At 29.8% G+C, this 15396-nt stretch overlaps 2 protein-coding genes and 1 pseudogene across 5 annotated transcripts; 1 reads left to right on the top strand and 2 right to left on the bottom strand.

Moving 5' to 3' along the window:
- Positions 1-679: 679 nt before the first annotated feature.
- Positions 680-1909, top strand: LOC149880770 (histamine H2 receptor-like). The gene has a single exon (XM_090068484.1). It carries the CDS (start codon positions 812-814, stop codon positions 1757-1759), a length of 948 nt encoding a protein of 315 aa, XP_089924610.1. The 5' UTR covers positions 680-811; the 3' UTR covers positions 1760-1909.
- A 2281-nt stretch (positions 1910-4190) lies between these two features.
- LOC149880769 (uncharacterized) lies at positions 4191-5636 on the bottom strand (annotated as a pseudogene).
- A 1194-nt stretch (positions 5637-6830) lies between these two features.
- LOC145194427 (zinc finger TRAF-type-containing protein 1 homolog) lies at positions 6831-9668 on the bottom strand. 4 transcript variants are annotated; one of them, XM_080072070.2, is made up of 5 exons: positions 9330-9667; positions 8479-8717; positions 7846-8057; positions 7309-7470; positions 6831-7160 (listed from the first exon to the last, which is right to left on the bottom strand). In XM_080072070.2, the coding sequence occupies exons 1-5, from the start codon at positions 9537-9539 to the stop codon at positions 6949-6951; spliced, it is 1035 nt and encodes a 344-aa protein (XP_079928196.2). In that variant the 5' UTR covers positions 9540-9667; the 3' UTR covers positions 6831-6948. The 4 variants fall into 4 exon arrangements, 3 of the variants coding, with proteins under 3 accessions (XP_079928196.2, XP_089925854.1, XP_089925855.1); XM_090069728.1 differs by having other exon boundaries at positions 9018-9659; XM_090069729.1 differs by lacking the exon at positions 9330-9667 and having other exon boundaries at positions 8489-8615.
- Positions 9669-15396: the final 5728 nt, after the last annotated feature.

Here is a 15396-nt window from a genome sequence, read left to right as displayed (position 1 = left end):
TACCTAAAATATTCTCAAACCTTGCCCTTTCCTAACCAAACTATCCGCAAACCTTTCCTTTTCCTAACCAAGTAGTCCCCAAACCCTCAAAGTCAATCTCAATCTCAATCTCCACGCCAACTTTCAACAAAACCTCGTACTTATCCCTCCTAATCCTAACACTAACACACTGATAAACAAAAACCCTACCCTCACACATTTGGATAGATCTTAGCCCCCCGCAACAAGCAAAAACTCAAGTTATACTCTAAATCTAAAGTTTGATATCAAGATCGGTTGACAGCTGTCTGTAGGAACAATCGATCATCTGTAGGAACAATCGATCATCTGTAGGAACAATCGATCATCTGTAGGAACAATCGATCATCTGTAGGAACAATCGGTCGTCTGTAGGAACAAAAGAAAATGACAATAACGTTTTTAACGAATTTTTTTTTAAATTTTTTCGATAAGTTTAACTGTAAGAATTAATTCCTAAAAAACCAATAAAGCAGGAAAACGACAAAACAAAAAACCAAAAAAAAACAAAAAAGAAAAAGAAAAACACGATAATTCACGAAAAATATAGCTCCAGTGTTTTAGTTATTTTCTATTTTCTGTATGTACGAGAGTGAAACTTGATCGCTTTTCTTAGAATTCCTTTAACAATGAAATGACGACGAAGAAGTGCAAACAACTATTTCTCGTGATGTACGGAGTTTTATTTATATTTTCGTTGGGATATAATTTATTAAAAAGCTCAAGATCATAAAAATGCTGGTACTCCACGTGTTAATACTTTGCTTGCGTAGTTGAGTAATTAATCTTAGACATGAACCAAACAGAGTCTACAAAGCAAACCATTTGCACGTTTGAATCTTCTTTCAAAGCTTTAATGATCATTCTTCTTATCTCAACATCTATAGCAGCCATTATTGAAAATGTTTTCTTTTGCGCTGCAGTTTACTTCAATAAAAAACTTCATTCCAAGTCCAACATCTTGATTGTAAGTTTGGCCATCACAGATATAATTATCTCCGCTGTTTTGCCAAGTTTTGAATTTGTTTATGTATACTTTTATCCTTCATGGCCAATTGGCAGTTTGGGAACAAAAACCCAAAACCTAGTCTGGATATTTTCTTTTGTTTGTCCATTTGTTACCGTGACTGCTATAACTTTCGAGCGCTTTGTTATAATTGCGGGAAAACAAGAATGGAAACATTTAATCACAAAGAGCATGTATTTTTTAGTCATCATATTCATCTGGGTGTATTCTTTCTTATGTTGTTTTGTTACGGCTATCACCATGCTACCAGCACCAAAATACACTTACGTCTGGAACGTGAACTCTACCCTTTACTATGTATTTCTTGGGGTTCATATTATTTTCCCCTTATTTTCACTGCCAGGACTATATTACAAAATGCGAAAAGTCTCTAAAAACTCTATGAAAGAAATTTCAAACGACGCTGGGTTAATTAGACAAAAAAGGGAAATGAAGCTTGCAAAAACGATTGTTATTATTATTGGGGTTTTGTATTTGGTTTGGATGCCGGTGTTCATCTTGGAAATTTTATTTAACCTTCATTTTTCAGATTGCATAGTCTCAAAATTGGGAACCGTAAGTGTATGGTTGACGTGCTTCAATGGGTGTCTTAACCCCCTTCTATATGCTTATAGAAACGCAGAAGTAAAGAAGTTTACATTATCTTGGGTGCATGTCTTTCGACGAAAAAAACAACCTAAATATTGCAGAAAGAGTGAAGAATTCAATCTTTGATTTTAATTTTTCTTAGATTTTTTATGGCTCGTACCAAGTAACATGATGTTAACTTTAAAGCTTGTTAAACCTCCTCTGACCTTCCTGAGAGCGACGCATTATTTGGTTCTTTGAATGATATACTTGTTACAAGGTAAATTTGAAAATTCCATCCATTTTTGTTATCATCTGTTTGCTCTAACCCGAAATAACAACAAGTTCACTTTAGAGTTTGCAAAACACATACAAAAAGAAAGTTTGAGAAGACCGAACAGATTTTAGAGATAATTGATAGAGTAAATCTTGGAGATGTTCTTCAGATTTAAATGAGAGGTTTTAGATGAAAAAAGAGATTTTTGTAAAGATTTTTAAGCTAAGAATAGTTCTAGTAGATAATTAGGCGATGAGTTCTAAAGGTGGGAGGAGAAAAAAAAGGAAGAATATTTTAAAAGGGAGAATATTTTCTAAGTGACGTTTAAGTGTCTAAATGACTATCTGTATTTTTAAAACAATTAATAATTATATTTGAGTGATTATTTTTCAGAGGTGGGCACTTCCGATAGAAATTCCGATATTCAATATTCCAATAATATCGAACTAAGAAAAAAGGATCGGACTATCGGACTGGCAAAACTTAACTTCCGATATTCGATAACTGATAGACTAAGTAAAAACTATCAGATAAAAAAGACTAATTTTTTCATGTTATAAGTTAATTTTTGTAAACAAGTGCAGGTTTAAAGTTGGTGGCAACGATAATCAACGCTTCTGGATTTGTTTTGCAGCAAACTCGAGAGGGAGGGTGGAGGGTGGAAACCCCAGGAGGATCTGAGAAGTTATCTTAATGTTTTAACATGTCACCTTAAGTAATGTATTCACCCACTGTAATTGCTATAATAACTGTTATATTACATGGTTATTCTTTTTTTTCACTTGTTTATATCCAATATTGCCAGTAAAAATTGTTTGTTTTTTTACAACGCTGATTTTTTTAAGGTGGTACACCCCCATTCTAAAAAATTTCCTTAAAATAATCAATACAAAATTAAAACTACAATACACAAGTTAAAACAAGTGTGTTGATTTTTTTTTTAAATAAGAAATCTCGATTGCTCAACTTTTGCCTCACTTATTCCATACGAATTGCCAAAGTATGGGTGTAATTTAAAACAAGATATCTCCAGTTCTAAATATCTTTTAACTCTGAAATTTTCACACTATGTTCCTAAAAGGTACGAAGAGGTTATGAACCAAAATCATGCATTAAAGATGCATAGAACATTTTAAAAATAATTTTCTATATATTTAAGAAAATTTTTAACAAAAAAAGCAAGAAAAAAAGATTTTAAACATACTTATACATCATATTTACTTGTAGTTTTGGTTCATTACCTAAGTCAATTTATAACAAAAACACCCTGAAAATTTCAAGTCAGCATATTGTCCCAAACTGAAAATATTGCGTTTTAAAATTTAGGTATTTGGTACCGTCAAACGGGGTGACTTTGATAGGTTTTCGAGCATTTTTGCAAATAAATTCTTTCGTATAAATTTTTTTTTGAATTTTATTTTTTCGATATAACATTATACCTTTCCTTTATAGGATTCCGTTAAATATAATTTTTTTTTTTGGTTCTAGTATATATTTTTTTAAGTCAAAAATGTTATCTATCTCAATCCTTCGTTGGGGGTGACTTTGATAGTTTATTATTTCTTAAAAGCTTATTAATTAAGCCACCTTCACAAGTGCCATTAATATTTTTTTTTTGGAGTTTTACTAACTTACAACACAATTTACAATATATTTTTAAGATTTTACGGTTTTTTTTGTGCGCACATCGCACAGTTTGACTATCGGTTTCAATTTCACACTGACTTTTTATATGACGTTCTATACTGCTTTTAAGCACATTCCAGTCAGCTGTTTCCATTTGTTTATAAACTAGACATTTACAGATGGTTGTTAGTTTAGTAGTTTGTTAATAGATGTTGTTTATTATCTTTGTTTTGAATATATTCACTTACACACTTCACACGGTATTTTGCTATACCTGTGAAGTGTGAACTCGTTTGAATATTGACAAAAATGAGTGGTATATTACAGTGGTATTATAACTGGAATATACCACTTGAACATCTAAGTATAGATTTTTAGAAAAAAATTTATTCCAAAAAATTAAAATCATATGTTTTTTGGTATTTTTTTGGTACATGTAAAAATCGTTATTTTGTTGTTTAAGTCTTGTTAATCCCAACACATTTGCACAAGCTAGAATCACTTCACAATCATTAAATTTTCAAAAATATACGCAAAATATAATAATGTACTAGGAAAAAAACAAAAAAAGTTTCTAATTTTGCAAATACATCTCCAAATCAATACTTTTGAAACTAACAGGCAAAATTATCAAAGTCACCCCGCGTATCAAAGTCACCCCGTTTTACGGTAAAAATGACATTTTGAGAAAAACACAAAAAACAAAATAAAAGTTCGTTATATTAGGAAAAGAAGCACGAGCCCAATTAAAAACCTCCACTATTATATTGTGGGTCCTTTTCCAGTTCTTTTTCAATATCTATGTAACCTTTTTTGATGGCTCTAAGCTGTTTTCTCCTTATTTTACCTTTAGCACTTGATTTGTGATTCATTTTTTTAATTCGGTTGCAGTCTAATTTACGAAGTCCTTCCTGCATAAATATACTTGGTTCGATACCTCCAGCACTAATTACTTTTTCAACTGCTGTGATTCAATAATTAAATCCTATAATAGCTGAGTTCATACTAATCATAAGAACTTTTTTCCCAATAAAAAAATCTTTAGGACATCTCTTCCATATTAAGGAATTCAGATTTTCATTGTTATTTTGAGTTTGTCCGTGCAAACATTTTGATAATAATGTTTCATTTGTCAAATCTGTAAATATCGGCATAAGTACTGCTTTAATTGCTAATGGTAAGCTTAATTTAGTTTTGTATGTTGTTTCACCTGTTACTTTATTACTCTGCCACAAACACCAACTAGTTCTAGTTCGTGGGCAAAATTTGTGTCTCTCTGACTCTTCACTTATGTCACTGTTGTGAAATAAAACAGTCCAAGCACCTTTTTTCATTGCATATAGGTTATTCACATTTTGACGGATAGCCATACCAAAATTATTTTGAAGCGTATTTATGGCTTTATCTGTCAGTCGACCTTTTCCATCTATTTTTTTTCGATCTGAAAGAGACTGACCTTTAAGTGTCACTCTAAGGTTACGCGCACGATTTCCAAGTCTCTTTTGGTAATGTCCAACACAATGAAGTCTGTTTATTTCAAAACCTGGATATGGATTACTTGCAACAACATCATTATATGCTGAGCTGCCACCGTCTCCAATATATCCTTCATATCTCAAACCATGCATTTCAATTAACCGTTGAAAAATGGAAACAGCACCAGAAGCTTCCATGGATCCTGATGATTTATTGTGGTTAGCTTCACAAACATGATTTATTTTCCAATTTTGATAACCTGGTGTTGACTTTTTTTTGTTCCAATAACTACAAGCTTTGCAGAACTTAGTTAACAAAATTGAATCAAGACATTTTCCATTCTCTCTTGATATTGCAGTGACAATACCATTTAAAGATTGATGGCCTCTCTTTTGCCAGGTACCATCAACAGAAACCTGGCACAAAATAAACAAGCTGCAGTAAAAAAGAGTTATTGATGTTTATAAGCTTGAGCAAGTCTACATTTTTTGTTTTAAAATGCGTTGCTATGGCGTTGCTACGGACTTCTCAATTTACTATGGCCACAAAACACATAATTGTACACACTTCCTTATTTATTTATTAAAAAAAAAATTAATAATATTGTTCTATGAAAAATTTTGAATTTAAAAAACCAATTTTCAAAAAATTGATTTTTTCTAAAAAATTTCAAAATTAATGGGGATGTACCACCTTAAGTTCAAAAAATAAATTTAAATAAAGCTTAGCTTTTTTTACATTTTATTACAAGCTAAACTTTGTAAGTACCAAATTACTTGAATATGAGACAATTGGGATTTAGGCATTGTTTCAAATTTCCTGGACTGTAGTGGTAATAGTTTAACTGATCTCAAAAATGGGTTTTTGATGTTCAAAAAAAACTTTTGTTCGTTTTTTTAATTCGTGCATAAGATTTCATTTCATCATAAATTTGCAAGACAATATCTAAAATGATGAACAAAAGGATGAACCAGGATGAATTGAAATTTAAAAAGCAGTTGATTTAAATTTTGCTTTATTGTAAAACTTTCGTTTTCAATAAGAAGTTATTATAGATTTGATTTCATTTCTTACAATTTATATTCGTTAATTTTAGTTTTGATTAATAACTGCTATTTATTTATTTTTGCCTCTAATGATGATTCAATCATCAATGACCAATTATATACAGAATTTATTAGAAATGTAAAAATATAAATCAGATATAAATATTTAATTTTTATTTACTTGGAAGAAAAATCGAAATTAATTCCGGGCTTCTATAGTTTCATCCGCTAATTGTAAGCGGAAATATTATTCTAAGAATGTTTATTGCACTTTTATTGTATTCGAACAATAAGTGCAAGAATTAAAACATTCTTAAAATAATATTTCCGTAGTTTTGTAAGCAAGATGGTGTTTGTGCTTTTGACGAATTTTTCTAACCCCTTGTTGGATTATTGTAAAACCCGCATTTCAATATTGTGTAAAAAATCATTCTAACACCGAACAAAGCGACAAAAATAGCACAAATACAACCAAGTTTAACAATAATAAATTATTTAAATGTCAAACAAACAACCAAGTTTTTTAAGAAAAAAATTGAATTTCTTTTTTACATAATTTCCGCAAAATAAAATCGCGCTAATGGCAGGAACACTTAACTTTAATAGTCAGAGATTTTTAAACTAAAAAACTCAACTAAAAAATTAATTGAAAACTAATAACAATCTACAAAGACATTGATGGGGAAAGTTGAAGCCGATAACAAGAGAATACGAGAGCGCCAAAGTATGTTGATGAAAAATGAGATGCAAAATACTGAATATTAAAATTTCATAAACGATTAAAACGCAAATAAATATTAATGAAATATATTGTGCTATTTTTAATTGCACATAGTATTTACAAAATAAATAAGAATTTCCATATTTTTACAATACTTGTTTATAACGTATAAACAAATAGTGCAATAACATTATTTTTTCACAAGAAAAATCATTAGCCGAACATTTATGGTTCTGGCTGCCAACAACCGATTGCATTCCCCGTCATCTCCAAGGAAAAGATTATGATACTCAGACTCTTTACTGTCATCACGGAATTCAAATCGTTGAACTTCAGGTTCTATTTTAGCATCTCCAAAAGGTCCTTTAATGAGGAAGTATTTCGTTTCGAAAGTTCCCTTACCTATTGATGTAACAAAGTTAAACAAAGAATTTAATCTTTAAATTAATTCAATACTCGATTGATTTCTTTTTTAAAAATTAGATCCATAGGTGTAAACATAAGAATTACTAAATAACATTAATAAAGGCATTCTTTTAGAAGTAGCAACCTTTCAATATAAGCTGGTAGCTTAGAGCTCTTTTATAACTTGTCTCATTGCCAATAACCTTTGCTTTAATGACCCACATTTGATCAAAAGCATGAAAACGATTTGTTTCATAAAAAAGCTTAGGTATGTAATCATCAGATAGAACTGGACAAAGTTGAACATCTATGTAATGAAAAAATTTATTAGTTGTAACAACCACACATACATGTCACAAAGTTTACTTTACACACATAATACTCAGCTTTATTTTCTGTAAATTTATGCTATACTTTTATTATGCAAAATAATAACTTGAAGGTTCACTTAATTTAAACTTCCCATTAAAGTGTTGGATTATAGGTAAAGTAGAGCTTTTTTTGGTTTCTTAGAATAGTTTTTAGAATCTTAATATAATTTTTGTGATAGATGATTGTAATAGATTATTTCTGCTAAGTTACATTCAAATTTACTTAAGAAAATAATCTAAATTGACTTGATCTCATATATTATATTATACACAGACTTTCAGAAAGCATATGACAATACTAAAACGAATACCGCAAATAGCAATGTTCTCATATGAGAGCAGCCCGAGCAAACTTTTTAAGTGCTGCAATTTTTCCATTGATTCACCCATTTGAAAATTAACTGCTTCAAGAATATCTGTTCCAGATCTTGAAGGGTAAATGCATTCTTTTTCATGCAATTCAGTTTGATGAAACATACCAGTCCAATCGCAGCCTAAACATTTATATTTGCAGGTTGAAGGTCTAAAATACAATTAAGAGGATAACCATTTTATCAGGCTTTTTGGCAGGTAAAATTTCTTTTCATAAATAAATTTTAGGTCAAAAAAGAATATTCTTGTACCGAATACAGTTTAAAAAATGCATTTTATTAGATTTATATGAGCAGTCACCAATGAGTTATTTAACTAACTAAAAACTTATGGTGTAAACACACCTTTAGGAAAGATTTAGGAAATAGGAAACTAGTTTTGTAATTTATCTTGTGTACAAATAATTATATAAAATGTTAATTTACTTCTGTTGAAAGGGCAACAGAGAAATGATAAGTTGATTATATAATGATAAATGTTAATGATGTAATCATTTCAAAAACAATCTTTAATTAGTTTGAATAAAACTTTTTATTATAACATAAGATAAATTAAACTGAAAGATTATCCACCTTAACTCACAATGTTTTCTTTCATGATTATGCAATTGATTTCGTGGAAACTCATCCCTACAATACTCACAATTAGATGGTAATTCAGACACAGCTTTTTCAACAGCTAGATTTCTTGATGAATTTTTTGAGGTAATTTCAATACGACAAGTTGGACATGAAGCTTGCTCATTTTTTAATCGACCATCAGCAAGAAGATGGTTAAAACAACCAGTGCACATAAGATGCCCATTCTGGCACTAAAAAATTTGAAAAATTAAATTGTTTAATCATGTTTTATTTTATTTGCTAATATTTTTTGTGTTGCTTGGTCAAGACTGAATGGTGAATACCTTAGGGAAAAAATATTAAAAGCCCTAAGATTAGGAGTAAGACTAGGAGTAGTTAAAAAAAAAAACATTTTTGGATATTTTGGTACTAAAAATTTGAAAAGTTAAAAAATTTAACCACTTTTTATTCCAAGCCAATAAAAAAAACCTTTGAAATTAAATACATATTTTTACATAATAAATGTTGTTGTATATTTAAAGGTATCTTACCATGTGTTATTCACATCATAGGTCTTTGTTATTAATTCGTTTGAAGAGTCTTGGTTCTGGTATTATGTGTTACTTACTTACAAACTTACACATACAGAATAAATATAACCGTTAACAAAACACAAAAATTTTATCTAAGAATTGAATAACAAATAAGAATTGAAGGAAACGTCATTTGCTCAAAAATCTAAGAAAATGACTATGCTGATTTTCTTCATTGTAGATTGCCATTACAAAAGGCAACTAGGTACTATTTCAGTTACATATTGTTTATGAAAATAAAACCTTTTACTTATATTTACACCTACCTACCTGAAATATTACACTTCTAGGTAGGTCAAAACAGACAACACAAGATAAAACACTAATCAATCTTGTTTCGAGTCTTTCTTTTTTCGGTTTACATTTTGGAATTTCATCATCGTCATTAGATCTAGACCTTTTTATTGGTCTTTCCATTTCAGATAAACTTTTCGAAATGTTTTCATCTTCCACAGGTTCTCCCTCATTATTATGATCCATATTTTAAATATTTTTATCTGGGTACAAAACTACTTTCATAAAATAATTGGGAAAAAAATATGTGAATGGCCGAGAAAAAATTATTTCACCAATGTTGTTGTTTTACTTTTATGGTTGGTTAAGCCACGGAAAGAATGATCATAATTTAAAAAGAAAAAAACACAGACAAACCACATAAAAAAGTGCGAAAAACACGGAGTACTTTATAATCGCAGAAAAACACGGTAAAAATACAGAGAAAACACAGGATCAAATTGCCACATTCCTATTGATAATTCAATAAAAAAAACAACTGTGTTTTAACTAAGATTTTATAATTGTTTTTTTCTAAAGTCTAAATGAAAATTAATTATCGACCTTGTTGAAAAAAATGGCATCATCACGCGAAGCGTTAAATTGTCGTCGTTAAAGTTTGACGCTGTGGTGTACGTGGTGTACAAACGTATATCAGCTAACGCTCCGCTCCGCATTTACCGAATTACAGGGTGTATGTAGATATCGAAAAGCAAGTTCAAACAGATGTCGAAAAAGATTACGTGATGAGAACAAGAATGTCAGTGGCTTCACATCGTTTTCAACCTCTATAACACCAGCTTACAGGCAGCAATTTCATTTGTTAGAATGTGTTTCTAACCGGTAATGATAAAATTTGTAATAATGAGATGACTGATTGATGACATCAAGAAATTACCATTAACACAAGTATGTAAGAAAATAGAGAGAGTTAGCTGATGTGAGTGATGTCTTTATATGGTACATTAAAAATTATCAACCACTCAAACAGGTCAAAAATGTTTGAATTGTTGCTTTTTGAAGATGCTGAGAATATGGATAATTAAAACAGAGAACGTAACATCCACAATCAGCTACGTAGTACAACTAGTAATTGAAGAACATAAATCAAAGGGGATGGTAAAAACACTAAATATGTCAAATATTTGTATTTGTACTTGAAAATATCTTCAAAAATGTATAACGATTAACAACCATTCAAACAAGAAATTTAACAGACTTTGCAGTTCTGGTTAAAGCAAAGTTTCTAACAATGTGGCCTGAAAATTTACAAGCAAGTCGAGAGTAGTTGATTGGATTTCTTCGGAACATTTTAGATCTTTCTATAAGAACTTCTGAAGCCATCAGTGTATGATAAAGCACAAGTTCCAATCAACATAATGCGAACAATTTGTATAACAACATAAGAACTCTATACTACCGTCATAACTATTGCGCCGACTAAATTTGGAATTGTAATGAAATTGGAACAACAACAGTGCATTAAAAAATGTTTATTATTTTTAAAGGTGTTTTCTCCTAAAGTAACTAAAACGAAACAAATGTTGAATAATCTGATTATTTTTGGTTGAGTTGAAATCAATTACAACATAAGTAGACTAACTTTATTAATATAAATGCTTTATTAAAGAAATTTATTTGAATTTGGGTCAGCCACCTCAAATTTCTAGAATTATTAATTAAGAATAATACCAAAAAAATTTACAAAACGACACAATATACTCAAACTTTAATTTTAAAGTTTTCCCATTAATAATGGATCTACTGAACATTTAAAAAATTTAATAAACTGATAATAAAATGATTTAAATGAAAGAGGAAAATTATCTCTAGTCATCCGACCTATTGCGTATGCTGGTCCAAAACTTGTGCCCTATGCTATTTCAGTTGAAGATATATTAACTTAGGTATCCTAGCAAATTTTATTAACTTAGTAGGTTAGGTTTAAAAGTTATAAAAATTGCTTTATTAATCTTTAGTTTTATTGGACAGGTTTTGCTGGGTAATGTCAAAAATGTGTTTTTACAGAAAGTAAAGTGGATTATTCTGCTATTAAACCTCTTTCAATTTCTTTAAACAAATTTCCAAATAAATTTGGAAATTTGTTTATAGAAAAGAGGTATATTTTAAAGACATACAATAGTTTGGCTATCCAATATGCATGATGAATTGGGCTAGGAGATTTTGTTAGCTCAATGATTTTTAATAGTTATCTCTGATCTCTGACTCTTTACTGTGATTTTTTTTTAGCATAGCCCTTAAAAAATGCGAGAGCTGATTGATGAAAGGCTTTGATGTTGCCGGTTTCACTTCAAGTTTTCTAAAGATACCACGTGTAACACCTCCTAATTAGTTTTAAATCTTTTAGAGATTGCAAAGTATTGAGAATTAGATAATCCACGCTACAAGTTGATTATTTTGGCCAAAATCAATTCCATCAAATGATACCGTAAGCAGAGGAGATCTCTACCAATCTTACTTAGAAGAACGCGCTTAATGTTGAAACAATTTTGTATTAAAGCTGGAAACTTCAACTTTATCAGTGAATTTTCTCTACAAGATGTTGTTATGTTGCGATGGATCATTTATGGCCTGTCCCAGAGGCTAATTTTGGGACACCAAGGAGCTTATCCAGTGCAAATTTAGACACAAATACCTCAGCATGCTCTTTCCTAGCTTTCTTGCAATTTTTGTGGATGGTAGTTCGCAAAAGTGGCATTATCAAGAAAAAAGATGTGACTTATGCACGATACACACATATAAACACGTAATATATAGTTGTTATGCATTTTTAAGACAGAAAAATAAAATCTGCAAGAGAAGTAATTTAAAATCAAAGTTCGTTCACCAACATATTTATATCGATATTTATATCGACATTTACAAATACCTGGACTAAAAGGTATTACATAATATGTCGTTGAGTACTACTTTCTCGGTAAAACAAATTTTCTTTGAGTAACAATCTGAGAGGGTGCTCTAACACCTAGCTTCAATCGTAGTGCCCATTTGCTTTTGAATGTGACTAACACACTCTAACTCAAGTAACAGAAAGTGATGAAATATCATCAGCTCTAATATATTAAGTCTACCTTAAGTTACGGCCCCATTGGATTCCGTTTTTCAAGATGATTTTTTATGATTTTTTTGCCAAGTATCAACAACAACACGTGGCCATTTATAGGTTCATTATGAATAATATTTTTGGTATCATTATTAGTAATAGCATTTTTGGTCTAGAATGCAGTTCAGGTAGTACTTTGAGCAGCAGCCTCATATGCTTCATTTAGTTTTATAGTTAAGCAGCTAAAGTTTTTTACAGTCCTTGGAGGTGGCATATTAATAAAAGTGGCAAATGTACAGATTCATAAACTTTTCCAAGTTCTCTAAAAATCACGATAGCATTAAAAGTTACAGCAGCAACACGTTTTCCTTAGAATTTTTTTAAGGGTAGGGAGAGATGAACCATATTTGGAGATGAATGCTCATGTATCACATGCTAATTGTAACTCATAACAGAAAGCGCTTTTATTTTGTAAGTTATTTTTTAGCATTCCCTTTCAAATTGATATTGCAACTTTTTCTACTTACAGATGCTTTTTATCGTTTTTAGCACAGTTCTAGCTTTAAGTTCCTGTATTTAGACTTCAAGACTTTTTGATTTCCTTTAAATTTTTTTTTTTTTACTGACTTTTTAGGCTTTTAGTTTAAACTGACTTGATTTTAAAAGATTTTAAGTTTTAAAAGTTTTACAAAAATGTCTAAAATAAAGAAACAAATTTGTATTATAGAAAGTTATAGAAAGTTATAGAAAGTTATAGAAAGTGAAATAAGACGCATCACTTTAATTTTTCTCTGTAATAAGTTACATAACTCTTTAACAATCTTTGTAATAATTTTAAATGAACGGTTGCTTAACAAACAAAACCTTTTCTATTTATAAATTTAATCACAAAATTTTTTACATCTACCACAACGTCTGAAAAAAAAAATTAACTTTTTCTGTTTGACTTAATTTAAATAATTTTGCAAACAGTTATCTCTGTTGAAAAAAGGGTTAATTTTTAGGTAATTACGTGCGTAGTAAGAAAATTTTGTGTTTTTTCATCTACTTTGAAGCGTGCGTGTGCGTGCGTGCGTGCGCGTGCTACATTTTAAATCAATAGGTAATTAAAATTTTTTTTTTTTTTTCTTTTTTTTTTTTTACATATTTGGGACTTTGAATTGTTTCCTTCGAAATTTATTAAATAGATAATTTGTCTGTTTTTAAAACAAATTTATTTTGAGCTTTATTTCGACTGCTTTTATTTATTATTTCTCATTGTTTTTGGAAAAAAAAAAGAAATACAAAAAATGAAAAATCAAAATGAACTCGAGTAAAAGCTTCGTACAAGCAGAAAAAATTACACCCTCTCATGTGGCTGTAAATTCTGTATTTTGATCACCTACGGAGTTGGCTTTCCGACTTTGCGATAACTCTAATCGCTCTAAGAATTTTGACTTTTTAAAATTTATATTGGTCCAATCGCTTATTTTCAGTGCATTACGTTCAGCAATAATAAGTTTAGCTTTTTATCGCATGAAGATATCGCTCTCTATAATATGACTTAAAAGAAACGCCGAAAATCCAGTTAAAAAAACATTGGAACGCCAAAAACTACGAATCCGCCAAAAGCTCGCAACAACAACAAAAGCAACAACAATAATAATTATAACAATAAAGATAACAACAATAGTAATCTGCAATGAATCAGCTGAGCTTTATGATAATTTAATAATGAATCGATTGTTTTTCAGTCTCAACCAGGAGAACGACATTATCATTAACAACAATCATCCAAGATGAGAAGCAGTTTCTGTTTAAAATATCGATTAGTTGTTAGACAAAGCTCAATGTCTGCTTTTTATCTTTTAATAAACTAAGGATAAACCGAGACAAGAAAGACGAAATTCTTAAGATATTATTCATATTAATAGGAATTAAATGATTTTTTTATTTATAGAAACCATTAATATGTTTAATTACTATTCTCCGAAATGTAACGTCTATGTTAACCAATAGTATTATGGGAAAACGTATCAATTAATTTTTTGAAGCAGAAAAAAAATATCGAAAGATTTAAAATGTTTAACATAATTGAACTAAAAATATTTTTACAAAAAGATGCAATGACAAATCTTCGTTTGATTTTCACCAATTTATGCCGTAAAATTGGTAAATTGGTTTTTAAGAGGGTTTTTACCTTTCTGAGCTTAACGTTTTACCATATTTGACTTATTTAGTGTGACATTCTTTTTTAAACTAATGAATAATTGGCAACCGTGAGCCAATCCTATAAAGCTGAAAATGCGCTATTTACGCAAAAAAAAAACAAAAAAACACAAAAACAGATTGCAGTTTACAAAATTTTACTTAGCAATGAAAAATTCTGTTTTTCAGCTTTATAGGATTGGGCCCATGTTTCTTTATACACAAGTTTTTTTGTCTTATAACTTAAATGTATCATTTTGTAAAGTTAATTAAGATTGGAGAACGTATTTTGTTTCAAGATTCTTTTGTCTAGCGTACAGTTTTTCCTTTAACTTATAAAACACTTAATAGACGAACTCGCGCTGCGTTCAAACCAGGGGGGGTCGTTTAAATTCTGAATGAAATTTAAAAACGCAATAATCGCATTCTTTTCAACTTGTTGTACGGAAATGGCTTAATTTGTTTGATCGACAATTTCGTCAGTGCCAAAAATCTAAATAAAACGGCGCTAAGTGCTAATCTGTATTATTTGCAGAATTAAAACTATGACGTAACGGCGTTGACTACCTTGAAACAAAAAATTAGTCTGCGTAAGAGTTTAATCGAAAGATGGTTTTATTTAAACAAAAGCTTTATTTGCTGCTAAGAATGTTGTAAGCAACTAATGTCTTAACTTTTGTTGGCATAAAAATTCGATAAAAGTGTATATTATAATAACTACAAAAAAAACTGAAAAATGATCGGCTAATCTATTCAAACGTTTTAATGATATAAATTTATTACTACCGAGAATCATGCAGAAAAAGCAAGCCG

This window comes from Hydra viridissima, unplaced genomic scaffold (assembly GCF_058129835.1).
Source record: "Hydra viridissima isolate aposymbiotic clone 2 unplaced genomic scaffold, HvirCarnegie_v1 scaffold_12, whole genome shotgun sequence".
NCBI classification, from domain to species: Eukaryota; Metazoa; Cnidaria; class Hydrozoa; order Anthoathecata; family Hydridae; genus Hydra; species Hydra viridissima.
Note: the sequence above shows the minus strand (reverse complement) of the source record. Positions and strands in the feature narration are given on the sequence as shown.